At 35.8% G+C, this 24758-nt stretch overlaps 1 protein-coding gene across 1 annotated transcript in view; it reads left to right on the forward strand.

The window, feature by feature from the left end:
* The window catches only part of EPHA6 (EPH receptor A6), a 1178244-nt gene that overhangs the window by 830103 nt on the left and 323383 nt on the right, over positions 1-24758 (forward strand). The window contains exons 8-9 of the mRNA XM_020977959.2: positions 13176-13284; positions 18054-18124. Of these exons, the coding sequence (XP_020833618.1) occupies positions 13176-13284; positions 18054-18124 (180 nt within the window). The remainder of the gene's footprint in view (positions 1-13175; positions 13285-18053; positions 18125-24758) is intronic.

Here is a 24758-nt window from a genome sequence, read left to right on the forward strand (position 1 = left end):
GGTCAAGGCAACAGAACATAGGAAGGACAGAGATGAAGGGTACATATACAAGAACTCATATAACACTCTCAAATACAATCATACATTATTGTGTATTATAGTTATTTGTGTATTAGAAGTATCTACACATCTTATTTTTTTCCTAGTCTTTAAGATCCAGAGCTGTGTCTTGTTGACATTTGTATCTCCACCAGAACCTAGCATAGTGCCCTGAACATAGTAGACCCTTAAAAATGATTTTTTAAAACTGTAATGAACTGAATTTTGCTGTTCAGAAGGAAGTTAGGGAAGTACCCAATATGATTCACCCCCTAGCAGTCCAACTAGGAATAACTCAACAGAGAGAAAATATTTGTGCAACCATTCATTTCGTTTCCATGAATGAATGAATGAAAAACATTCATTAAATGCCTACTCTGTGTTGTGTGTTGCAGTAGATGGAGTGCTGTGTCTGGAGTCAGGAACATATGAGTTCAAATACAGCTTCAGTCACTCACTTGTTATATGACCCCAGGCAAGTCCCCTAACCTCTGTCTGCCTCAATTTTCTCAACTATAAAATGGAGATAATAATACTGAGAGTTATGGTGAGGATCGAATGAGATAGTACTTGTAATGTGCTCAGCACAGAGGTTGGTACATAGTGCTTAAGAAATGTTTGTTTAAAAAAATACAACAGACTCTGCTCACTGTTAGCATCTATCCATCCTAAAGCTTTCTATCATTCCCCATGTATGTTGTTCCACATATTCTCTTATTCCTTAAGTCTCCTGCCTTCACTCTCACTTCCAGCCACTGACCTCACTTTCTACTTTACTGAGATTATTGAGATAATCTGTGTTTCCCCTCAGAATCCTCTAAACCTCTCAACATTTGTATTCATCCTTTTATCCTTCCATCCAGTCTTAGAGGATTGAGTTGCCAAAGCTAATTCACATGCCCTTCCATATCCTACATGAACTTGGCCATCAATCATCCCTTACCTCTCATTCACCTTCAATCTTGCACTGTCTGAGGGGTGTTTTACCTCAGACTCCTTGTCATTCTTTTAATAGAAGAAACTTTCCCTTAACTTCCTCAAAGTAACATCATCTTTGCCTCCACTTCCTTAACCCCTACATTAACATCTCAATCCCTGGAAATCTGGCCTCCATCCCCATCCAAAATGAAAGTGGTTAAAAACCTCCTAATTACCAAATCTAATTATCTCTCAATATCTACTTTTTAAAGACCAAAGTTGTAAAAGTTTTTAAATAGTCTTCTCCATCAAATCATGCTATTTTCTACTCTTTTAACTCAGAATGCATGAAATTCCAGAGCATGAATATGTGTTGAACTGTCTTTACAAATAGGGTAATAAACCAATATTACTTATTACTAAATCAAACAGGGAATTGTAACTGTGTTACTAGGAACACTAGTCCTTCTGTCTACAGTCTATTATGCAAATCAACATTATTATCATCATCTACAATGATTTTTAAGAACTGGTATTTGTGTAATATTTTAAGATTGACAATCAGTCTTATTTGACCATTGTTCCAGCCCTTTCACGTAGACACCAATGGTAGAATTACCCTCATTCTACATATGAGAAAATGGTGGCTCAGATCACTTAAGTCATTGGCCAGTGCAGTGGTCACATAGCAAGATATGAGCCCAGATTTTCCTGAGCACCTTATCTCCTATGCCATGTTGCTTCTTACTATTTACTAAGCAACTATGTGCAAAGCAAGAGATATAGCATGTTTGAATGCACTGAGGGCTGGCCTTCAATTTAGGAAGAATTGTTATAAAATCCTGCCTGTGATCCTTACCAGCTAAGTGACCTTGAAAAAGTCATTGGAGCTCTCTGAGTTCTAGTCAATTCTCAAACTTATCTACTATGCTGCTAAGAGATGAAAAGAGTTCCCACACTAGGGAAAAAAAGATGTATAGAGGGTTTTTAAGTTTTGAAAAGCTTATTAGGTAACATTTCATTAGATCCTCACAAGTTTTGAATTACATTCTATTATCCATGTTTTGCAGATGAAGAAACTTATACTATTGTTGTCCTCATTTTTTAGATGAGGAAACTGAGTCTCAAATTGATTCACATGGGACATTAAGTGTTTGAGATAGGATTCCAGACTAAATCATTCAGAATCCAAGTCCAATGCTCTATTCAATTCACTACACAGCCCCTACACAACTACTTCTAATTTTAAGAGATGGGTCATTCCTGAAAATGGAGTTTCTTAGATTGCTGGTGGCTTACCCCTTGAAACACTAACACTTTTTTTTTAATCTTTGTGATGGAAATATTTACAAAATGCATTACACGCATCTCTGTCTTAGGTAGAGTACAATGGACAAATTCTTTTTTAAAAAAATTCCATACCAAGTAGGATTATGACATCAATAATGGTCTTAGGAGCTATGCCTCTTTGACTCTACACTAATTATGAGGCAGGGTCAAAAGGAATTAAAATCCTGGTCTCCAGACACTTGCTAGCTGTGTGACCCTGGAGAAGTCACTTAACCATGTTAACCTCAGTTTCCTCATCTGTAAAATGAACCAGAAAAGGAAATGGCAAACCACTACAGTATCTTTGCCAAGAGTTAGACATGACTAATCAACTAAAGAACAGCAACACTACATAGACCCTAACTGCTGGGTTTGTTTTTTAGGTCTCATATCTGTGCTTAACAGGGTTTGTTTGTTTTTTTTTCTCTCTCCTACCTTGCTTCCAGAATCTCAGCTTTACTTTTTGCTTCTATCGCTGCCAGATTGTATCGACTCTTTTCTCTACTTTTACTCTGCTGCTTCTTTCTGTTATAGGTTTGGAAATTAGATAACTAAACAAAATCATAGGATTTAGAGCTGAGTTTAGAATTTCCTGTAAAGCTCTGAATGAGAAACAAAAGGACTCTCTTGAATAAATCACATGATATTTAGTGCACAAATTTATTAAATTTGACTTCTCAAAAGACTATTTTGCTTCCTTGTTTGGGCCTCTGTTCCAAATAAGTATGGCATCTCAATAGCTTAGGTCTGAATAGATGAGGTGAATAAAAATTACAAAGCTATTATCATATTATAAGTGCTGTGTGAGTGATACAACCCATAAGTTCTAGGGGAGTTCAGATGAAGAAAAAGATGCTTGTATGGGCTGAAGAAGCAATGAAGGATATCCTTAATTATGGAATTTTAAAAGCAAAAATCAAATTAATTTTTAATTTCTCACTTTTTCTATTTGCCTTGAGGTTTGTGATAGGCATATTTTGTATGATTTAAGATTGTGCATAGAAGTAGGGATGGGGGAAAGGAGAAGGAAAGAACTGGTACCATTTTAGGTTTTCTCAGCCTTTGGTGTTAAAAAAAAAAGTTTGTTTTTCTGGTGAAATGGAGGTGGAGTGGGAATAACAGTGTTTTCAACATCATCTTTATAGCCACAAAAAATGCTCTAACTTCTTCCTAAAAGCACAAACCACCTCTTTTCCAGTGGCAGATTGAAAAAATAATAATACTGCATTCCAGAAAATCAGGAACTATTAAAAATGTTGATTTTTTAAAAAGAGTTTAACATGCAGCACAATTCCATAGAAGATGGCACATGGAAAACAAACAGCATATTTTACTTTGAAATATAAATGGAAACAAGAATAATCTTGATTACAGAAAGATGAAATCATGTGCCTACATGAGAGAAAGAAAACTTTCACTAAAAATAGCCAAGTAGGGTTTTTTTTCTCTCACACCCTCCTTAAATCCTCACAGATAGATTGTCTGAGTCCCTAATATAAGATGTTACTTTTAAAAACTCAAAAAAAAAATTCTCTTCAGGAGATTCTTTCTCTTAGCCACTATGCTAAGTTTTCATCAATTATTTCCTATTCACAAAGTTTAATTTAATTCCTAATAGACCACATATTGAAATATATTATTCTAATATACTTTTATTTTTCTAACCAGATAATATTCAAAGGATGGAACATTATCTAATAAACTTGTCTCAAGGAAAATTTTCTTTCACATCCTGAGTTTCACAATGATTTCAATATGAACAGCTTTGCTCTAGGACTTTAAATAAAAGAGGAAAAACATCATTTCTCCTCTACTGCAAGAGCCATTGGACATAAATTTATAATCATGGTTGAGAAATAAGCAATTAGCATTAGTGGTAGCTCACAGTTGTATAGTCTTCCATTGACATGACAGAAGTATTTGCAATCACCCTACTTTTTTGTTAGACCAGCTCATTCTATAGTGAAGAGAAAGCAATTGGTTTGGCTTTATATATTTATAAATAAAAGGCAATGTAGTGCAATGATCTTAAGTTAAGATGACCTGGGCTTAAGTTCTATCTCTGACACATATTGGCTATGTGACCTTGAGTAAGTCACTTGAACTCTCAGTGCCCTGAGGGACTAAGACTTCAAGCTTCAGAGCAGTTGCTGATCTGTGCTGATAGAGGAAATTTCTTCTATGGAAAATCTGTATCAATAAAATCATAAGATGTAAGAAGACTAGAAAAGTAAAAAGGGGTCAGTTGGTGGAGGGATTTAAAAGCCATACATAAAATCTTATATTTGATCCGGGAGGCAATAGGTAGCCCCTGGAGTTGATTAAATTAGGGGTGACATGAGGCCTGCACTTTAGGAATATTAGTTTGGCAGCTGAGTAGAGGATGAATAGGAGTGGGGAGAGACTTGAGGCAGGAAGACCAACTAACAGGCTATTGCAGTACTCCAGGTTTGAGGTGACAAAGTATCAGAGTGGTGGCAGAGTCAGAGGAGAAAGGGGAACACATATGAGAGATATTACTTAGACAAAAATGACAGGACATGACAACTAATTGGATGTAGGAGGTAAGAGAGAGTGAGGAATCCTGGATGGCATGTAGGTTGGAAGCCTGGGTGAATGAGGAAATGGAGATTCTCTCAAAAGTAATAAAGAATTTAGGAATAAAGAAGGGTTTGGGAGAAAAGATAATTAGTTCAACTTTAAACATACTGAAACATTCCTGTTGGGATGTCCAATAGGCAGTTTGAGATGTGAGATTGGAGTTCAGGAAAGAGGTTGGTACTGGATGAATATATCTGAGAATCATCAGAATAAAATGATTGCTGAATCCAGGGGAAATGATGTAATCACCAAGTCCAGAAAGCTTCTTGGAGAACACCCATGACTATCAATTGTGACCTGGATAGGATCCAGGGAAAGATACTTAAAAGGAGAGGTCAGATAGGTAAGAGAAGAACCAGGGACAGTTGGGTCCCCAAAAACTAGAAAGGAGAGTTTCAAAGAGAAGAGAGTCATTAGCTGTGTCAAAGACTGTAGAAGAATCAAGAAGAATGAGAACTGAAAGGAGGCCATTGAATTTGGCAACTAAGAGATCATTAACTTTGAAGAGTAATTCAGTGGAATGATAATGTTGGAAGCCAAATTGTAAGAGTTTAAGAAGGGAGTGAGGGGAAAGAAAATGGAGGCACCTATTGTACCTACCTTTTTGAGGAGTTTAGCTTCAAAGTACATGAAAGATATAAAATAATAGTAAAGATGGAGGAATCAAGTGAGAAACTTTTTCAGGATGGGGGAAATATGGGCATGTTCAGAGGTAGTAGGGAACAAACCAGTAGACAGAGAGAGATAGAAAATTCATAGAGAGGAGATGACAGGAGGTGGTATAATCTAATCCATTGGAGGATATGTTATGGCATGAGATTAATTGAACAGGTAGAAGTGTTAGCCTTGGTAAGAAGTAAGGCCACATTATCAAGTGAGACAGGTTGAAGGAGATAGCAACATAAAGTATCTGAGTGATAGGAGATGAGGAAGAGGAGACAACAGGGTGCTCACAGCAAATGGCCTCTTTTTCTGTAAAATATTGGGGAAGAGAGAGCAATGGGAGGTTTGAGGAGGGATGAAAAGTTTGGAAGAGATTTTGTGGAGAATTAGCATGATTCCATGATTTTCTACATCATCTTTCAGGAACATGCGATTTAGGACCATGATGGTGGAAGTAATGCACGGCTGAGACTTGACAGGCAAGATTTTTCAATAGCACAATTGGGAAAGAAATTGGAGAGAAGAGGGCAGTATGGAATTGAACTGTTTCACCAAAAGGTCAAGACAGGGAAGGGAGGATACTGTGACCAGTATTGAATAGATGACCTTTGGAGAGGAAAAAAAACTAAGAGATGGAGGGGTTGGGGGTTGTGGTGAGAAAAAAATAACAAGTTTTAGAGTTTCAAGGCAAAGGGGGAAATGGAATGACAACAAATTGTAATAAGATAATTTCAGAGTTCATGAATATGGAAGTAGTGATGGACAGACTTGCATGAAATAATGAAGAGTGAAATGAGAAGAATTAAGAAAATATTGTTTATAGTAACAGCAATATTTTTTTAAGATCAGCTTTGAGTGAGTAAACCAACTAAAATATTAACCATTTCTAACAGCATTCATAGTCCCCCACTTCTACAATTATCCAGCACTTAGGTTTACTTTATTATATTTTTTCCATTTTCATCATTGTAGTCATAGTATGTATGATTTTCTGGTTCTGCTTAACTTTACAGCATCAGGTCATATACTTCTCAAGCTTCTCTGAATTCATCATAATTGAGGTTTCTTAGGGTCCATCATTATTAAATAACATGTATTGCCAAGTCATTTCCCAAACAATGAGTGCCTACTTTATTTGTAGTTCTTTGTTTTTGGTTTTGGTTTTGATTTTTCACTAGGCAATTGGGATTAAGTGACTTGCCCAGGGTCATGCAGCTAGTGAGTATGAAGTGTCTGAGGCCTAATTTGAGCTCAGGTCCTCCAGACTCCAGGGCCAGTGCTCTATTCACTGTGCCAGCTAACTGCCTGTACTTATTTTTTAAATTAATTTATTTATTTTTAGTTTTCAACATTCATTTCCACAAGACTTTGAGTTCCAAATTTTCTCTCCATCTCATCCTTCCCCCTACCCCAAGACAGCATGCATTCTGAATATGCCTTCCCTTAATCTGCCCTTCCTTCTATCTCTCCCCTCCCCCTTCTCTTATCTCCTTCCCCTTCAATTTTCCAGTAGGGCAAGATAGATTTCTACACCCCATTTCCAGTTATATCTTATTTTCCAGTCTCATATGGAAACAATTTTTTTTAACTTTTGTTGAAATTCTGGGTTCCAGATTGTCTCCCTTCCTCTTTCCCCACCCACCCTCATTGAGAAGGCAAGCAACATGACACAGGTTATACATGTGTAGTCATTCAAAACATTTCCATAGTATTTATGCTATGAAAAACTAAGTATATTTCCCTTCATCATAACCCACCCCCCATTTATTCTATTCTCTCTTTTGACTCTGTCTCTCCTTAGAAGTGCTTGCTTCTGATTAACACCTCCCCCACTCTGCCCTCCCCTCTATCATCCTCCTGTTCTCTTTTCCCCTTTCTCCTCTATTTTCCTGTAGGGTAAGATAGATTTTCATACCCAATTGAGTGTGTATGTTATTCCCTCCTTAAGACAAAGCCAATGGCAATAAGATTCACTGATTCCCTCTCATCTTCCCTCCTTCCCCTCCACTGTAAAAGCCTTTTCTTGTCTGTTTTATATGAGATAATTTACCCCATTCTACCTCTCCCTTTCTCCTTCTCCCTGTATAATCCTCTCTCACTCCTTAATTTTATTCTCCAGATATCACCCCTTCATCTTCAACTTCCCTGTGACCTCTATTTATCCATCTATCTATCTATCTATCTACATACATACATATATTTTTTTTCTCCAACTACTCTAATACTGACAAAGGACTCATGAGTTACAAATATCATCTTTCCATGCAGAAACAGTTCCACCTTAATAAGTCTCTTATGATTTCTCTTTCCTGTTTACCTCTTCATGTTTCACTTGAGTCTTGTATTTGAAAGTCAAATTTTCTATTCAGCTCTGGTCTTTTCAGTAAGAATTCAAGAAAGTCTTCTATTTCACTGAATGTCTATTTTTTCCCCTGATGGATTATACTCAGTTTTGCTGGATAGGTGATTCCTGTTTGTAAACCTATTTTCTTTGCCCTCTGGAATATTCTATTCCAAGTTCTCTGGTCCCTGAATGTAGAAGCTGCTAAATCTTGTGTTATCCTGATTGTGTTTCCACAATACTTGAGTTGTTTCTTTCTGGCTGCTTGCAATATTTTCTCCTTGACCTGGGAACTCTGGAATTTGCCTACAACATTCTTAGTTTTCCTTTGTGGATCTCTTTCAGGAGGTGATTGGTAGATTCTTTCCATTTCTATTTTGCCCTCTGGTTCTAAAATATCAGGGCAGTTTTCCTTGATAATTTATTGAAAAAATGATATCTATGCTCTTTTTTTGATCATGGTTTTTCAAGTAGTCCAATAATTTTTAAATTCTCTCTCCTGGATCTATTTTCCAGGTCAGTTGTTTTTCCAATGAGATGTTTCACATTGTTTTCTATTTTTTCATTCTTTTGGATTTATTTTACAGTGTCTTGATTTCTCATAAAGTCACTAGCTTCCAATTACTCCATTCTAATTTTTAAGAAAGTGTTTTCTTCAGTGACCTTTTGGAATTCCTTTTCCATTTGGCCTGTTTTGCTTTTTAAGGCATTCTTCTCCTCATTGGCTTTTTGGACCTCTTTTGCCATTTGGGTTAGGCTATTTTTTTAAGGCATTATTTTCTTCAGTATTTTTTTTTGTTTCCTTTAGCAAGCTGTTGACTTGTTTTTCATGATTTCCTTGCATCACTCTCATTTCTCTTCCCAGTTTTTCCTCTATTTCTCTTAATTGCTTCTTAAAATCCTTTTTAAGCTCTTCAATGGCCTGGAACCAATTAAATATTTTTCTTGGAGGCTTTGGATGTAGGAGCTTTGACTTTGTTGTCTTCTTCTGGTTGTATGTTTTGATCTTCTTTGTCATCAAAGTAAGATTCTATGCTCTGACTCTTATTGCACTGCTTGCTCATGATCCCAGCCAATTACTCGAGTTTTAAACTTTTGTTAAGGTAGGGGTCTGCTTCCAGTGTAGAGAATGTACTGTCCCAAGCTTCAGGGGTTTTGTGCAGCTGTTTGCAGAGATGCTTCTAGGGACCTGTAAATTTTCAGTTCTTCCAAGGTAGTATGATAAGGGAAGAGGTGCTTACTCCTTTCCTGACCTGCGCTCTGGTCTGTAAGTGACCACAAGCACTCTCTTCTGCCTAGAAACTGTGAGTAGAATTTCCTCTCTACTGCCACTACAAGCTCTACCATGCCCCAAGACCACCAGTCAGAACTGTGACCCAGATCCAAGCATGGGCAAAGCAAGAGATTCCTGCCTCAGCACTGTCAAAGAGATCCCTGCAATCACCCTCTGATCAGCCACATGGTTTCCCCTCAGACTGTGGGCAAGCTCTGGAGGCAGCCGCTGCCCTGGGGCCATGCTTGGGGATCGGGGCTGGGACTTCACTTCTCTCTCTCACCACATTCACAGACTTTTCCCACTGACCTAAGTTTTCTTTGGCATTCATGGGTTGAGAAGTCTGGAAACCACCACAGCTACATGTGATTCAGTCCTCTAAGGCCTACTCCAGGTTCACTGAGCATGCTGAACTGTGCTCCTCTACCCACCAAGTGTGATATACCTTTTTGATCAACCATCCAGGCTGTCTTGGGCTGGAAAGTTGTTTCACTCTGTCTTTTTGTGGGTTCTGCTGCTTTAGAATTAGTTTAGAGCCATTTTTTACAGGTATTTGGAGGGGTTTGGGGGATAGCTCAAGCAAGTCACTGCTTTTACTCCTCCATTTTGGCTCTGCCCCACCACACAGCCCCCCAGTTCTTTGAAACCACAAAAAGTTGCTGCAATTAATATTTTGGGAGACAAAAAAGATGGTGAAACACAGAGGGAGACAGAGGCAGAAAACTTTCTTTTCTGTGACCTCCTTGGCATATATTCTTACTCATAGTACCTCTGGCTTAAAAGGTATCAACCTATTATTTGTTAACAAGAATCAAAATTGCTTTCAAGAATTGGTAGACCAATTCACACCTCTATCAACAGTGTATTAGTATGGCTTTTTCCAAGTATCCCTTTCAACATTGAACATTTCCACTTTTTGTCATCTTTGCTTATTTTGTCGATATAAAATGAAACCTCGATTGTACTTATTTATATTTCTCTTATTAATAGTGATTTGGAATAAGTTTGCATATATTTTAAATTGCTTGTATTAGACACTTAATCTCTCTGTGATCTTAAGCAAGATACTTAACACTTCTCAGCTTCCTTTTCCTCATCTGTACAATGGGAACTTGACAAGGTTGTTATAAGGATGAAATGAGATAATACACATAAAGCATTTTGCAAACATTAAAGTACCATGTAAATCTTACCTATTATTGTTGTAAATACTTTTTCTTTATATCTTTTAACCACTTATCCAATAAAACAATAGCTATTAAAAGCAATGGATAACTTCTATATTTGTATTAAACTACTGTAGATCTTAGATAAAAGACTTTTCTCAGAGATATTTAATCAAACTATCTTTCCCAATCAACAGTTTCTCCCTTTCAACCTAGCTGTAGTGACTATTTTTTTTGCAAAAGCTTTTTACTATTACATTTTTATTACATTACAATTATTTATTATCTTATTACTTTTTATTATCATTTGAATGTGTTTTATTTTTGTGATCTTTTCCATCCCTTATTTGTTTAAGAATTCTCACGTTGGGCTAGCTGTGAATGATACCTCTATTCCTCCTCCTTCGATATTTTTTAAAAACAATATGACCTTTTAAAATTTTATTTGGGTATTTATTTGAAAGTTTTTGTGGTATGTTTTATGTGGTGTAACATACTAGTGTAAATCTTTCTGTGACATATAACTTTTCATTTTCTTCTCACTTTTTAATACTTTATGTTGTTGAATTTATTGAACACTGGATTTTCAAGTTCCATCGTTTCTGATTTTTTCCTTCTTTAATCTATTCAAATCTACTTTTCTTTTTTATAGCCAATACCAAATGATGTTGGTGTTTAATACTTAATATCACAATATGAGATCTGTTTAGGCCATTAATTTCTTTTTCTTGGCTTAATGCTATGCCTTTTATTCTAGAATTAGGTCACATAAGAGGAAGAGAAGCAAGAATGTTTGTTTTACTCTCATTCATTTGTGGGAAAGAAGGACTCAATAAAAATCTTTTTATTCCTAAAGGGTTTTTAGTTCATTTTCTGTTTTTCATTTTCTTCTTGTTCTTTTCCTTTTTAAAATTTTATAAGGTTTTTAACTAGATCTTCCCCCTCATAGCTCCAGCAGAAATTTTTCCCTTGCAACAAATATGTATAGCCTAGCTACACTTATACTCAGACTTTCTCCCTTGTACTTTGGGTCTTTCAGCCTTTCTCTTGAATTCTAAGCAATTTATCTATCATTTCCTTCCTCTCTTTTTGGAACCCATGCTGTTCCACTGCTACACAAAGCCCCAGTAAGCAGATCAGCATCAGCCCTGGGGGATGAGGGAACCAAACTCAGGTTCCTATAAAAAGTATATTTTATTGGGAGAAGAGTCGTTCCAGATGGGTTTCTAGACCTTTTCTTTCTAATATGATGGACTTTCCCCTTTAGCTAAATCTACACTTCCCACAACTTTCTTCCACACCTCATTTCTTCTGTAGCTCTTCTTTTCCTTACTATAACTGAACAGAATTAGTGTTTGAAATTTCATGTTGGGTATGAAAAGATTCAAAGTGAGCTACTGCTATTGTGTAACTGAGTAAGGATCTCCACAGTAGGACCTTGAAGCATAAGATCACTTGCACTAACTGTGTGTGACAATGTTTTTGGGGCTGAGAGATGGGGAGCAATAAATGAAAGTGTCATTTTGCTGCCATTGTCCAATGTTATTTCACGAGGTTTTTACTTCATGAAGTGTTTCTATCCTCCAATCTTGGGGATTCTGCTTTAAGTATTCTATGCCTAATACATAATTCAATTTTCTAAGGGTTTTAGTTGGAGAGATTTGTGGAAAATAATTGCTCTACCATCTTGTTTATCATAAGATACCATATAATTGGTTTGTATCCTTATATACATATAGAAAAATGACATGAAGTTATGTAAAAGCACTGAATTTGAAGACAAAAGATTTGAGTTCAAATTCTATTCTGCCACTTGGAGAGTGGCTTTCCTAAAATCTCTAGGGTTGAGTAACATAAGATAAGTTACTTAACCTGTAAGAGTCTCAGATTTCTCATCTTTAAAATAAAGAATTTGGACCAAATTATTTCTAATGTACAATTCAACTGTAATACTCTGTTCAGCTGTTTTCTAGTGCATTGTTTTGCAAGATGGTTTGATTAACATGGCAGCTACATGGCAGAGTGGATAGAATTCTAGGCCTAGAGTCAGAAAGGCCAGAATCCAAATCCAGCCTCAGCCAGTTATTATCTACACGATCATGGGCAAATCACTTAACATCTGTTTGCCTCAATTTTCTCAACTGAAAATGGGAATAATAGTAGCACCTACCTCCCAGGGTTGTTGTGAGGATCAAATAAGACTGCTAACTTTATGTTTTCTTTATGTATTCATTGAATTAAGTATTTGATCATTTAAGGTCATGTTATCAAATTTGTGAAAACATCATTATAGCAAGAAATCCACAATCATAATTACTGACTTATTATTTGATCTTAAAGGAGAATGTGACAGCAATCATGAAATGATATAGTAAAGCACATAGCATTGTTCCCAGCACATAGTAGATGCTAAATAAATGCTATTTTTGTTGTTGTTGTTGCTACATCATGTGATCAATATAATAACCTTGAGATAATAAGGCCGGACATTCTTATCTTCATTTCACAGATAGAGAGACTGAGTTTCCAAAAGATTCACTAATCCAAAGTTATACATTTCTTTTAAGAGGCAAAGCCAATTTTCATCCCCAATTGTTTAGTCTTTAGTCCTTTACTTTTTGCATCACAGTCACCCTATAAGTTATCATGTTATCTCTTTACAATTTAGTATGTGATCAACATGTATTGATCTCATGTTCAAATCATTGTGTTACAAATCAGATACTGCCTATTTGTAGTATTTGTAACAGTTCTCCTATGAATTTAAAGACCCAGAATGATTAAAGAGTCAGGAGGCAAACTATTTCACAAGAACTTAGTATTTATTTCTATGTTTCTATTGCAGCTTCTGACATAGCAGCAGAGCAGGGGCAGATTCTGGTAATAGCCACTGCAGCAGTGGGCGGATTCACTCTTCTGGTCATCCTCACCTTGTTCTTTTTAATCACTGGAAGGTAATTAATATATGATAGAAATTTGAGTAAATTATAAGACCTCTAATTTTGTTTTCTTTGTGTATTTATTGAATTAAATATTTGATCATTTAAGGTCATGTTGTCAAGTTTGTAAAAACATCATTACAGCAAGAAACCAACAATCCTAATTACTTATTTATTATTTGGCCTCAAAGGAGAATGTGAGAATAATCATGGAATTATACTGTTACAATAGCTGTGAATACTTCATAACTACATGTATGAAAGCATGAATTTATCTCCATGTTGAGACATAACTAAGCACCAACTGCCACTATCTCTAAGGATTTAATAAAAATAGTTGAAGACCAATGAACAATAGTCATACCCAGAAATGTCTTCCCTGGATTTTTTTTGTTACCTTTGGCATATTATCTTTGTTGCAATGCAACTAGACTCCCCCTCTCCCCATAAAGAAGCTTTTATTTGAACAAGGTACTTAGAATGGTGAAATTTAACTCAGCTGTTTACCAACTAGAGGTAGCTAGGTGGTGCAGTGGATAGAACACTGGGGTTGGAATCAGGAAGACTCTTCTTCATGAGTTCAAATCTTGCCTCAAACACTTATTAGCTGTGTGACCCTGGGCAAGTCACTTAATCCTGTTTGCCTCAGTTCCTCATATAAAATGAGTTGGAGAAGTTGAAGAAGCAAACTATTCCATTATCTTTGCCAAGAAAACCCCCAAAATCACTCAGCAACAACAAAAATCTACCAACTAAGTAAACGTGCTGAAAATTGATAAGGTTTATTTGAATTTAAAAGCATAATTATAATGACATAACAATAATAGGGCTCTATGTGCCAAAAATTTAGCCTTAAATAGAAATGAAAATACCATGTTGCCTAAGGAAGGGCAAACTGTTCCAGATTGGAAAACAAAGTAGACCAAACCTCCCCTACTGATCAAGGTGGGACCAGGTCATAAGTAATCCATCTATTCCCAGACTGAGAGAGATAGGAAGACCAAAATCTTTTTTTTGAGTATCCCAACCCTGATGGGGTCAGATCTCTATAGAAACAGATCTGACTTTCTAATTTCCTCCCTAGAAAAACAGAGCTATCAAATAATTCTCTAAATAAATATTTCTTTGAAGTATAAATTTTACTTGATATGATGTCTCTGAAAGCTCTGTGTATCAAAATTTTACTAGAATATATTAAAAATTACACAAGTCATAGCCATTTTAAATTCTCAGTCACTATTTTATTTCATAAAAACAAAAATCAAAATTGTCAATCACTCAAAAAATAATCATTGAGTGCATGTTATGTGCCATGTAGTATATCTTTATACTCTTTTGTCATTCTATTCAATTTATTTTGAATCAGTTATAGTGTGTGCTTTGTGGAAGGGCTATTTGTATATTTTGTGGAATATGATCGTTATGTCAAAACAAAGCATACCATTTTTTAAATTAACTGATTAATTTAAAAGTATTCATAGAATGAAATACAGAATTCCCACCCCCAACCCATGGGTGAAACAAACTAGCAGCAGAAAGAACAATAGAGTTGGAATGTGAGGGCCTGATTCAAATCTCAGCTCTGCCACTCACTACATGAGGGATTTGGGGCAAGTCATATCACCTCTCAATTTCAATTTCCTCATCTGCAAAATTGGAGTTTGCATTACATGACTTAGGCTCCTTCCAGTTCTAATTCCATAAGTCTATACTTTTTATACATGTAGATCTCATAATATTTTAATCTAATTATTATCACTTTGCATAGAAAACTTCTTTTACCTGGGGAGGTTATTAGCTGCCAAATGTAATGTTAGTTTAGGTACAGAAAGAAAACATTTTTCTTTTCTCCTGTAATTTGTGCAGTGCTAAATATAAATCAGCAGAGGCTTAACACTTAGTAGAAAATCACCAAATGGTTTTTCTAAACTTTAAAAAAATGCATGAATTAAGCCAGAAATTCACTATAAGAAAGAGTCCTTCAAACTTATAGAATGTGGAAGACCTGTGCCTTTATCTCAGCTCGCCATCTGCTACTATTTCTATGGTCAAATTATTATACCCTGTTTCCCAGTGGTTTATGTTGAAAAATTGTTAGTAGTTTTCTGAGTTCAATGAACACAGTTTTGAGATGTATGGAAGCATTTTGAAGCATATTAATCTTTATAACAATAAAAATATTGGGTTAGGTAAAAAATGATCAGGGCAGATACAAGCTACAAATTTGCTGACCAGATTTCTAGGGTCTACCCCAGCTCTAGAAATATTCCATTGATTGTCTAGTATTAGCAGATTTCAAGCCAACAACACTTTCTAGGCACATGCCAGAGCCTTGTTCCTTAACCAGGTTCAAATGTCTTACCATTCCTATTAGGTATTGCTATCTCCTCCCCCCAGTCAAGCACATTTTAACAAGACACACAAGTCATAACCTGGCAGAGATGGTAGAAGAGTAAGATAAGTTCAAATACTAGGAAAGGTGAAATAAATAAAATACTCATTAAAGAATTCCTGGTATTTAAAATGTAAGCTGCTTAAAATTATTTGAGTATGGCTGAAGAAAAAAAATTAACCAAATTGTTAACCATGTAGGGACAGCTACCTCTTGAGTGATAACAAGATGTAAGATAGATACTAATACTACCATCTCTACTCTGACTCTGTGCTCTATATTTCACCTCCACCCAAACGATCTGTGATTTCTTCACTGTAGATAAATCTTCCTAGTATCACAGACCACACCCTGTCTATGACTTAGGAAATAATTCCCTGGGAGTGGCCTGAAGCACAAAGAGATTTAACCCTTGTCCAGGGTCATAGTTAGCATCAGAGATGGGCTTTGAAGCTCTCTTAAATCCAAATCTAGTGTCTATTTATTGCATAAGACTGCATTTATTTCACTGCATTTGATAATTTAATTATTTTAATCACAATCATTACTATATTGAAATTTTCCTGTTATTTTGAATTTGTCTACTCATTCTGGAAAGAGTGGATTTCAGTTTAAGGAATCTTGTAACCCATCTAGGGGATTTACTTATTAAAGCACAAAAGAATGCTTTAAGAGGAAGTCTCATCTCTAGGGATATCAAGGATAGTGTTATTGATACAAAACACTAGCTTAGTTTAAGTTATAGTTTTTCATCCAGAAAGTTATCATATTTCCCTTAAATAAGTGATTTTAAAAGTTTGATACATCCTTCAGTGTTTGATACACAAAGGTCAGAATTGGTGGGGGGAAGGTTTTCCAGCAGAAGAAATCTGAAAATTTTCATGATAGATTTTGATTAAAGAATAAATACTCAATTAAGAGGTATTTATTCAATGGTAACATTCAATGAAATTCACCTATCCAGATAAGTGAATTATACATACCTATCAAATACCTTCTTTTCCAGAAAAGTTTTTTACCAATATTTTTAAATAGCACGGGCAGGTATTATTTTAATAAAATTATCATTAAGATAGCAGAAAATGTTTTATCAATGCTGAATTGTTTCTAATTAAATGTGTTTTGTACTTGCACAGTGAAAAGTTTATGATCATTCAGGTACAAATTAATTCAATCCAGTAAAAGTTTAAAAGACATGTTTAAACCTAAATTTCAGATGAATTCCTGGAATACAATTTGAATTCTGTTTGGGAAAAAAAACTTAATAATGTCATAAGTATAGTACCAGGGTGGATTTTTTTGTTCTTTTTCTCATTCTTTAAGTCAATTCCTTGAACACTGGAGACTCTTTTAGTTTTCTAACATACTATGAATAGAACTGTTTCAATTAGATAGGATAAAAATTAGTTTTTGGAAGTATCACTTAAACATAGTGATAAAGAAGCATTCATTGAAAATTATGCTTTGAAGAAAAAACAATAAATTTTAAAATAAGTATCCAATTTGCCATAGGACATTGAAGCAAATTCCACTTTGGAAGACTGAATTGGTATTCTACAGATGTTTTCTGCTTCACCATTTAGAATTAGCAATTTGATGAACTGTCATATCATAAAGATGTTGATGAGTCTATTCATATTGAAGAGGCAGAATATGAGATAAGCACCTGCCTGTGTACTTCATCACATGATTATATGCACTAAGAGCAAGCAGAACACATTTCCATCAAGTTTCAGATGTGAAATGAAAATTGTAATGACTTTGATCCCTCCCAAATGGAAAACAGTTGGTTAAATTCCCCAGAATCTCACCCTGAAGCCTTCTATGATTTATTTTTATCATTTAAGATGAATTCTTGGTGCCTGTCCAAAACTTAGCACCATTTAGCAACTATACAACATAGGGGCAATCTGTGTAGCTGGCTACAGGGGACTTTCTCTAGTCCCTAACACTCATACAAACATAACAAAATTGAGAATGTGAAGTTTCTATTTCTCAATTCATTTATCATTGTTTTTGATGATATCTCAATGTCATCAGCCAACTTGGGCTTTCACTCAAAACCTTGTATAGGATTATATTCTTGATAAAACTATACTCCAGGAGATCTGTGATCTCATCACTGAGAGTGTATTCTTCAGTGATATGAATCACAGCTCATTCATATCTGCCAATCTCATGTGATGTTAGTCCATTTCTTTCTATTCCCTTTGAAACTAGGGGTAACTTGAATAAAATTATGTTTTAATTTGTCTTAAGACAATATAATTCTTAGTGAATCAGGTATACCTTAATATCCTTCATCCTAAATTATTCAAATTCATATCTAGCACAACTCTTCAGGAGATGGGAACAATATTTTTAAATAGGACTCTGTTTGCCCTTCCAAAAGGTGCCAGTGGTACATAAAGGCCAAAATGAAGTCTGAAGAGAAAAGAAGAAATCACCTACAAAATGGACACTGTAAGTAATGTTAGCCGATGTCATGCTGCTTTTTCTTGCATGACCTTCTCTGTTCATACTGCCTCACAAGTTCATTTAAAATTTGCATTTGTTCAGTCAAGCTGGGCTTTAAAAAAATCTCTCACTTCCTACCCTTCCAAATTCAAGCTTTTCATCAGTTTTGCAGGTTGGTCTGTGAATTCACACCTGCTCCTCATTAGATGATATTAGTTTTCCCACTTCTGCATGCTGGGAAACATGACAGGCTGAATTTGCTAAAAAAAAAAAATACAAGTCAGCTATATTCTATTGAGTTATTTACCACTCACACTGTCTCTAAAATGTGAGCTGCTTTTAGTTAGAGATGTATTTTGCACAATATGATGGGGAATTCTCACATCTTTTTCTAGGGAATATAATTTTCAGCCTAAAACAAATTGACAGAATTCATTAAAACATTCAAAAATAGAAAATCAGCTTTTTAATTATAGAATATGTATAAAAACCTTCATGCTGACTGCAAAAGCACAGTCATTTAAAGGACCTCTTCCCAGGCAAGGTACAATTACCATCAAGATTAGTTTTATCATTTCCTTCCTCTAAGTTGTAAATTTCTCTGTGAGAATTACTGTGTATATAAAGGGCTGAAATGATGACAGGAAGGTGAAGCTCTCTAACCACAGTGTAATTACAGAACATGAAAAACCTGTTTAACTGTTGAACCTATGTTTTCTACCATTATTATTCAATTGGAATATGAATCTCTCCAAGCTTCTTCTCATAACAAATGAGAACTATAAGAACTACCTAGGCCAGAAACAATGATACAATTTGCCTTTATTTTCAAAGGGAATTTCAAGTCTATTACAAAGGAAGAGAGCATTGAAAACAGTGTCAAGCTATGATTCTAGAAAGGAGGGAGAGAAAGATTTAAAGCAGACTTAGTCCTGGAACCAGACTGCCAGAGACATGTCATGACAGGAAAATTTAAGAGCTGCTTCAGAACCTTAGTTCTTAGAATGAATGGCTGAATTATAATAATGAGGAATTAAATACAAGTGTACTACCTAGCAGCTAGAATATAAGTTCAAATAGCCTATATTTAGCCAAACAGAAGTAGTACAAATGGCCTGGGGTGAAGCATTGTTAAGAAGAAGACTGCAAGTCAATGTTTAGAGAAAGAGAGAACAATTAAGTTAGTAACAAGATGATGAAAACTGTATCTTAGAAGCATTTCCCCCTCTCAATTTGGTCTGTGTTATGGCTTATGAGCAAAAACTTAATTCATTTGTCTTAATTAAGTATCTCTTTTTAATTTTATAAAAGAACATCAGTGTATCAGGTATCTAACATTAGTACCAGGTCTACTGAAACACCCCTAATCATAAGTGATAGCTCCCATGTTGTTGAGTTGTTTCAGTAAAGTCCAACCCTTCATAACCTCAATTGGGCTTTTCTTGGCAAGTGGTTTGCTATATCCTTCTCCAGCTCATTTTACAAATAAGAAACTAAGGTAAATAGAGTTAAATGATTTGCCCAGGATCACAAAATAAGTGTCTGAGGCTAAATTTAAACTCCTGAAGATGAGTCTTCCTGATTCAAAACCCAGTGCTCTATCCACTATACCACCTAGCTAACTAGCTAGATACCATAGTTGAAAGCAAATCATCTAGAATGAAGTAAAAAAAAAAGTATAGTACTTTTTCCTGAAAACTCAACCCTTGCAACCTGTGCATCCAGGATAGAAATGGTATATCAGAGCCATAACCAGGATATGGTGATCAGGGTTTTGCATTCAGATTTCAAAATTAGAGGATGCTGATAGCACTTGCAATTCTTTAGCAACTGAGAAAAAACAATATATCATAGCAACTGAGCAAGAAAACTTCAACTAGAAGAACTGGAATTGTCCTGACAACCAAGCTGCATCATTTGACACACCTAGTCCTCATAGTTAGAATGATATGTTTTATTTGCTATTTGAAAAGGTCTTTACAATGCTAAGGATGTTAATAAAGATACATAAAACAAATGAAAAACTAAGCCTTATTAAGTTTCAAGTATCTAAAAAAAAATTTCAACTATCAAATGGCAACCTACATTGAATACATCCCCAGCCCATCCATCCCTGATACACTCTTCCTTCTCCTAATTCCACTTGCCCTAGGTACATAAATTTCTATATAAATACTACAAATGAAACTGAAAAAGTAGCCTTCCTTTCTTACTTTCCCTCTAACCTCATTCTTGAAAAATCAAAAATACAGGTGATTTGGGCACAGCCAAGATGGCAAAGGACTGGCAGCAATGCATCTTTCCCAATATTCCCTTCCTAACAACTTCAAAATAATACCTAAAATCAAATTCTGGAGTAGCAGAGCCAATAAAAGGTCAGGGAAAGACATTTTCCAGCCCAAGAAAACTTAGGAGGTAAATAGAAGAGGTCTGTGCAACTGGGGTAGGAGTCAGCCCAGAGCACAGTGCAAACAGTGGCAGCACCAGTGGCAGGCCTTGGGGTTGGCTGCAACAGCATCAGCAATAGCTTCAGGAGCTCTCAGCCTGGAGATGGTGGGGAAAGTAGACAACTGTTCAGAAAGAAATTGCAGGTACCCGTTTGCTGGCACTGGGTGCAGGACTCTGTTATGTTGTCCATACACAGTTCAAGGTCACAGTTCCAAGGTGAGGTAGAGCATCAGCACTTGTGTCCCCTGGGGACCTGGACTGCTAGTCACAGTTCCAATGCAGACAGGAGCACTAGCACCTGTGGTTGCAGGAGAGCAGGTGCCCTGGTCTGAGGCGGAAAAGAGTGCTTGTGGTCCCTCAGAATGTAAAAGGGGCCCTGATCTCAGTTCCAAGGCAAAAAGGAGACCTAGCACCTGTGGCCACAGGGAAGTAAGTCCTTTCTTGGGTGAAAACCAGAGCACAATACTGAAGTGCAGTGACTACACCTCTTCTTGGATCATACCATTTTGGAAACATCAAAATCTTACATGTCCCCCAGAACTAGTCTTGAAAACAGTAGCACAAAAAACTTCGAGCTTAGGACAGTGCCCCCTCCACCCTGGGAGCAGAGCACAACTTTAAATAAAGTTAAAAGTCAAGAAATAGGGTGGAAAATGAGCAAGCAAACAAACAAATAAAAAAAAAAAGAACCTGACTATAAAAAGCTACTATGGTGACAGGGAAGATCAAGACACAAAGTCAGAAGAAAACTTTAATGTCAAAACAGCTACAAGCAAAGCCACAAAGCAAAAAAATGTGAATTGGACACAGGTCTAATAAGAATGCTTGTAAGAGCTCATAAAGGATTTTTAAAATCATTTAAGCTAGGTAGAGGATAAATTCAGAAAAGAGAGTGAAACAAGAAAACTATGAAGAGAGTTAACAGCTTGGTAAAAGAGCCACAAAAATACTAAAAAAATAATAACAGTAATACCTGAAAAAAAAACTATAATTGATCAAATGGTAAAAGAGACACAAAAATTCACTGAAGAGACAAACTTCTTAAAAAGTAGAATTGGCAAAATGCAAAAAGAAACACAAAAATTCCCTGAAGGAAAAAAACTGTTTAAAAAGCAAAAATGGCCAAATAGAAAAAGAGGTACAAAAGCTCACTGAAGAAAATTATTCCTTAAAAGCTATAATTGGGCAAGTGACAGCTAATGACTCCATGAGACATCAAGAAACAATAAAATAAAGTCAAAATAGGGGAGGAGATAGAACAAAATATGAACTATCACACTGGGAAAACAACTGACCTGAAAAACAGATCAAGGAGAAATAAATTAAGAATGATTAAACTACCTGAAAGTCTTGATGAAAAAAGAGAACAGACATCACATTTCAAGGAAAACTGCCCCATTATTGTAGATACAGATGGTAAAATAGAAATTGAAAGAATCCATCAATCTTCTGAAAGAGACACCAAAATGAAAATGCCTAGGAATATTCTAGCCAAATAGGTCAAGGAGAAAATAGTGCAAACAGCCAGAAAGAAACAATTCAAATATAATGGAGCCATAGTCAAGATCAAACAAGATTTAGCAGCTTTCATGTTAAAAACAGCAGAGGGCTTGAAATATGATATTTGTGGAAGCAGATCCAACCAAGGATCACAACCAAAAACAACTTATCCAGCAAAACCAAGTATAATCTTTCAGGGGGGGAAAGATAATTACTGAAACAGAGGATTTTCAAGCATTCCTGATGAAAAAAACAGATCTAAATAGAAAATTTGACATTCAAACACGGGACTTAAAAGAAGCATGAATGAATAAACATGAAATCATAGGGGATTTAATAAAAAAAAAAGTAAACTGTTTAAATTCCTATATGGGAAGATAATACATGTAATTTCCAAGAACTTTAACATTTGGCAGTTAGAAGGAGTATACACAGACAAAGGGCATGGATGTGAGTTAACTATAAAGGGATAACCCAAAAAAATAGAATTAAGAGGTAAAAAAAGAGAGATGCACTGGGGGAAGGAGGAAAGGAAGAGAATGGGGAAATTTATCTCACATAAAAGAGGCATGCAAGAAAGAGCTTTTATAATAGAGGGTGAAATGGATGAGATGGTAGGCAACACTAAACCTCATTCTCACTAGAATTGGTTCAAAGAGGGAATAACATGCACACTCATTTGGGTATAGAAATCTAACATCCAACAAAGAAGTAGGAGGAGAAGGGGATAAGAAAAGGGTGTGGGGGCTGGTAGAAAAGAGCGCAGTTAAGAAAAGCAGTGGAAAGAAGCAAAACAGACTTTTGAGAAAGAAAGAGAGAGAGAGAGAGAGAGAGAGAGAGAGAGAGAGAGAGAGAGAGAGAGAGAGAGAGAGAGAGAGAGAGAGAGAATAGAGAGGGAAACAGTAGTAACAGTTAATTAGTTATTAGTAAAAATAACTGAATGTGAATGGTATGAACTCACTCATAAAACAGAAGCAGCTAGCAGAATGGATTAGAAACCAAACAACAACAATATATAGCTTACAAGAAACACAATTAAAACAGAAAAACAAATACAGACTAAAAATAAGGGGCTGGAGCAGAATCTATTATGCATCAGCTGAGGTTAAAAAAAAAAAGGCAGGAAGGCAGAACCAAGATGGTGAAGTAAAGGCAGGGACTTGCCTGAGCTGTCCCCCAAACCCCTCTAAATACCTTTTAAAATGACTTTAAACAAATTCTAGAGCAGCAGAACCCACACAAAGATGGAGTGAAATAAATTTCCAATCCAAGACAACTTAGAAGGTCAGCAGGAAAGTTCTACCATATCAGGGTGAGAGAGGAGCACAGTCTAGTGCAGGGCCGCACCAGCACAGACCCAGACCCAGCAAACCCAGAGTAGGAGCAACTGAATCCCTGGCAGCAGTGGCAGTTTCCAGACCTTTCAGCCCATACACAAACTCCAAAGAAAACTTAGAATGTCAATAGGAAAGGTTTGTCAGACCAGGGTGAAAGTGGAGCACAGTACAGCACAGGCTGCACCAGCAAAGCTCCAGCCACAGCAAACCAGGAGCAGGCCTTGGGAGGCACTGAATCAGCAGTGGCAGTTGAAAAGTACTGAAGAAAAGTGGTTGCTTCCAGAGCTTTCAGTTCACAGATGGTAAGGGGGTCAGAAGGCAATTACAAGGATGTTTTTGCTAAGACTGAGGTAGGACTCTGTTGGAACTCAAAGTTTTTAAAATGAAAGTTAAAAATTGTTTTTACATGTAACTGGGGAAAAATAAAATACTAAATAAAAGCTAAAAAAAAGCAGAGGAAGCAATTATGATCTCAGACAACAACCCAGCAAAACCAAAAATAGACCCAATTAAAAGAGATCATCAGGGAAACTACATTTTGCTAAAAAGGTACCATAGACAATGAAGTAATATCAATATTAAACATATATGCACCAAATAGCACAGCATCCAATGAAAAATTAAATGAGTTATAGGAGGAAATAGCCAGTAAATCTATATTATACTATACTAATTTTTCCTTCTCAGAGCTATAAATCTTTTCTCTTTAATAATATTTTTACAATTATATAATAAGCAATTTTTATAAGGTTTTGAGTTCAAAATTTTTCTCCTTTCTTCCCTCCCCTCCCCTCATCTGAAAATGGTAGGCAATTTGATATAGGTTATACATGTGCTATCACATAAAACATATTTCCATATCAGTCATAGTTGTGAAAGAAGAAACAAATCAAAAGGGGAAAGACCACTAAAAATAATAAAGTAAGTGAGAAAATGCCTCTGTCTTCATTCAGAGTCTATCAGTTCTTTGTCTGGATGTGGATAGCATTTTACTTTGTGAGCCCTTCACACTTTTCCTGGATCATTGTGCTGCTGAGAAGACCCAAGTCATTTATGGATGATCATAACAGTGTTGCTGATACCATGTACACTATTTTCGTGGTTCTACTCATTTGACTTTACATCAGTTTGTATAAGTCTTTCCAGATTTTTCTGAAATTTTCCTGTTCATTATTTCTTATTGCACAATAGTATTTCAGTACATTAATATACCACAGTTTATTCAGCCATTCCCCAATTGGTGGGAATTCCCTCATTTTCCAATTCTTTGCCACCACAAAAAGAGCTGCTATAAATATATTTGCATCTGCAGGTTCTTTTCCATTTTTTGTGATCTCTTTGGCATACAGAACTAG

This window comes from Phascolarctos cinereus, unplaced genomic scaffold (assembly GCF_003287225.1).
Source record: "Phascolarctos cinereus isolate Bilbo 61053 unplaced genomic scaffold, phaCin_HiC Scaffold_725;HRSCAF=1366, whole genome shotgun sequence".
Classification (NCBI taxonomy): domain Eukaryota; kingdom Metazoa; phylum Chordata; class Mammalia; order Diprotodontia; family Phascolarctidae; genus Phascolarctos; species Phascolarctos cinereus.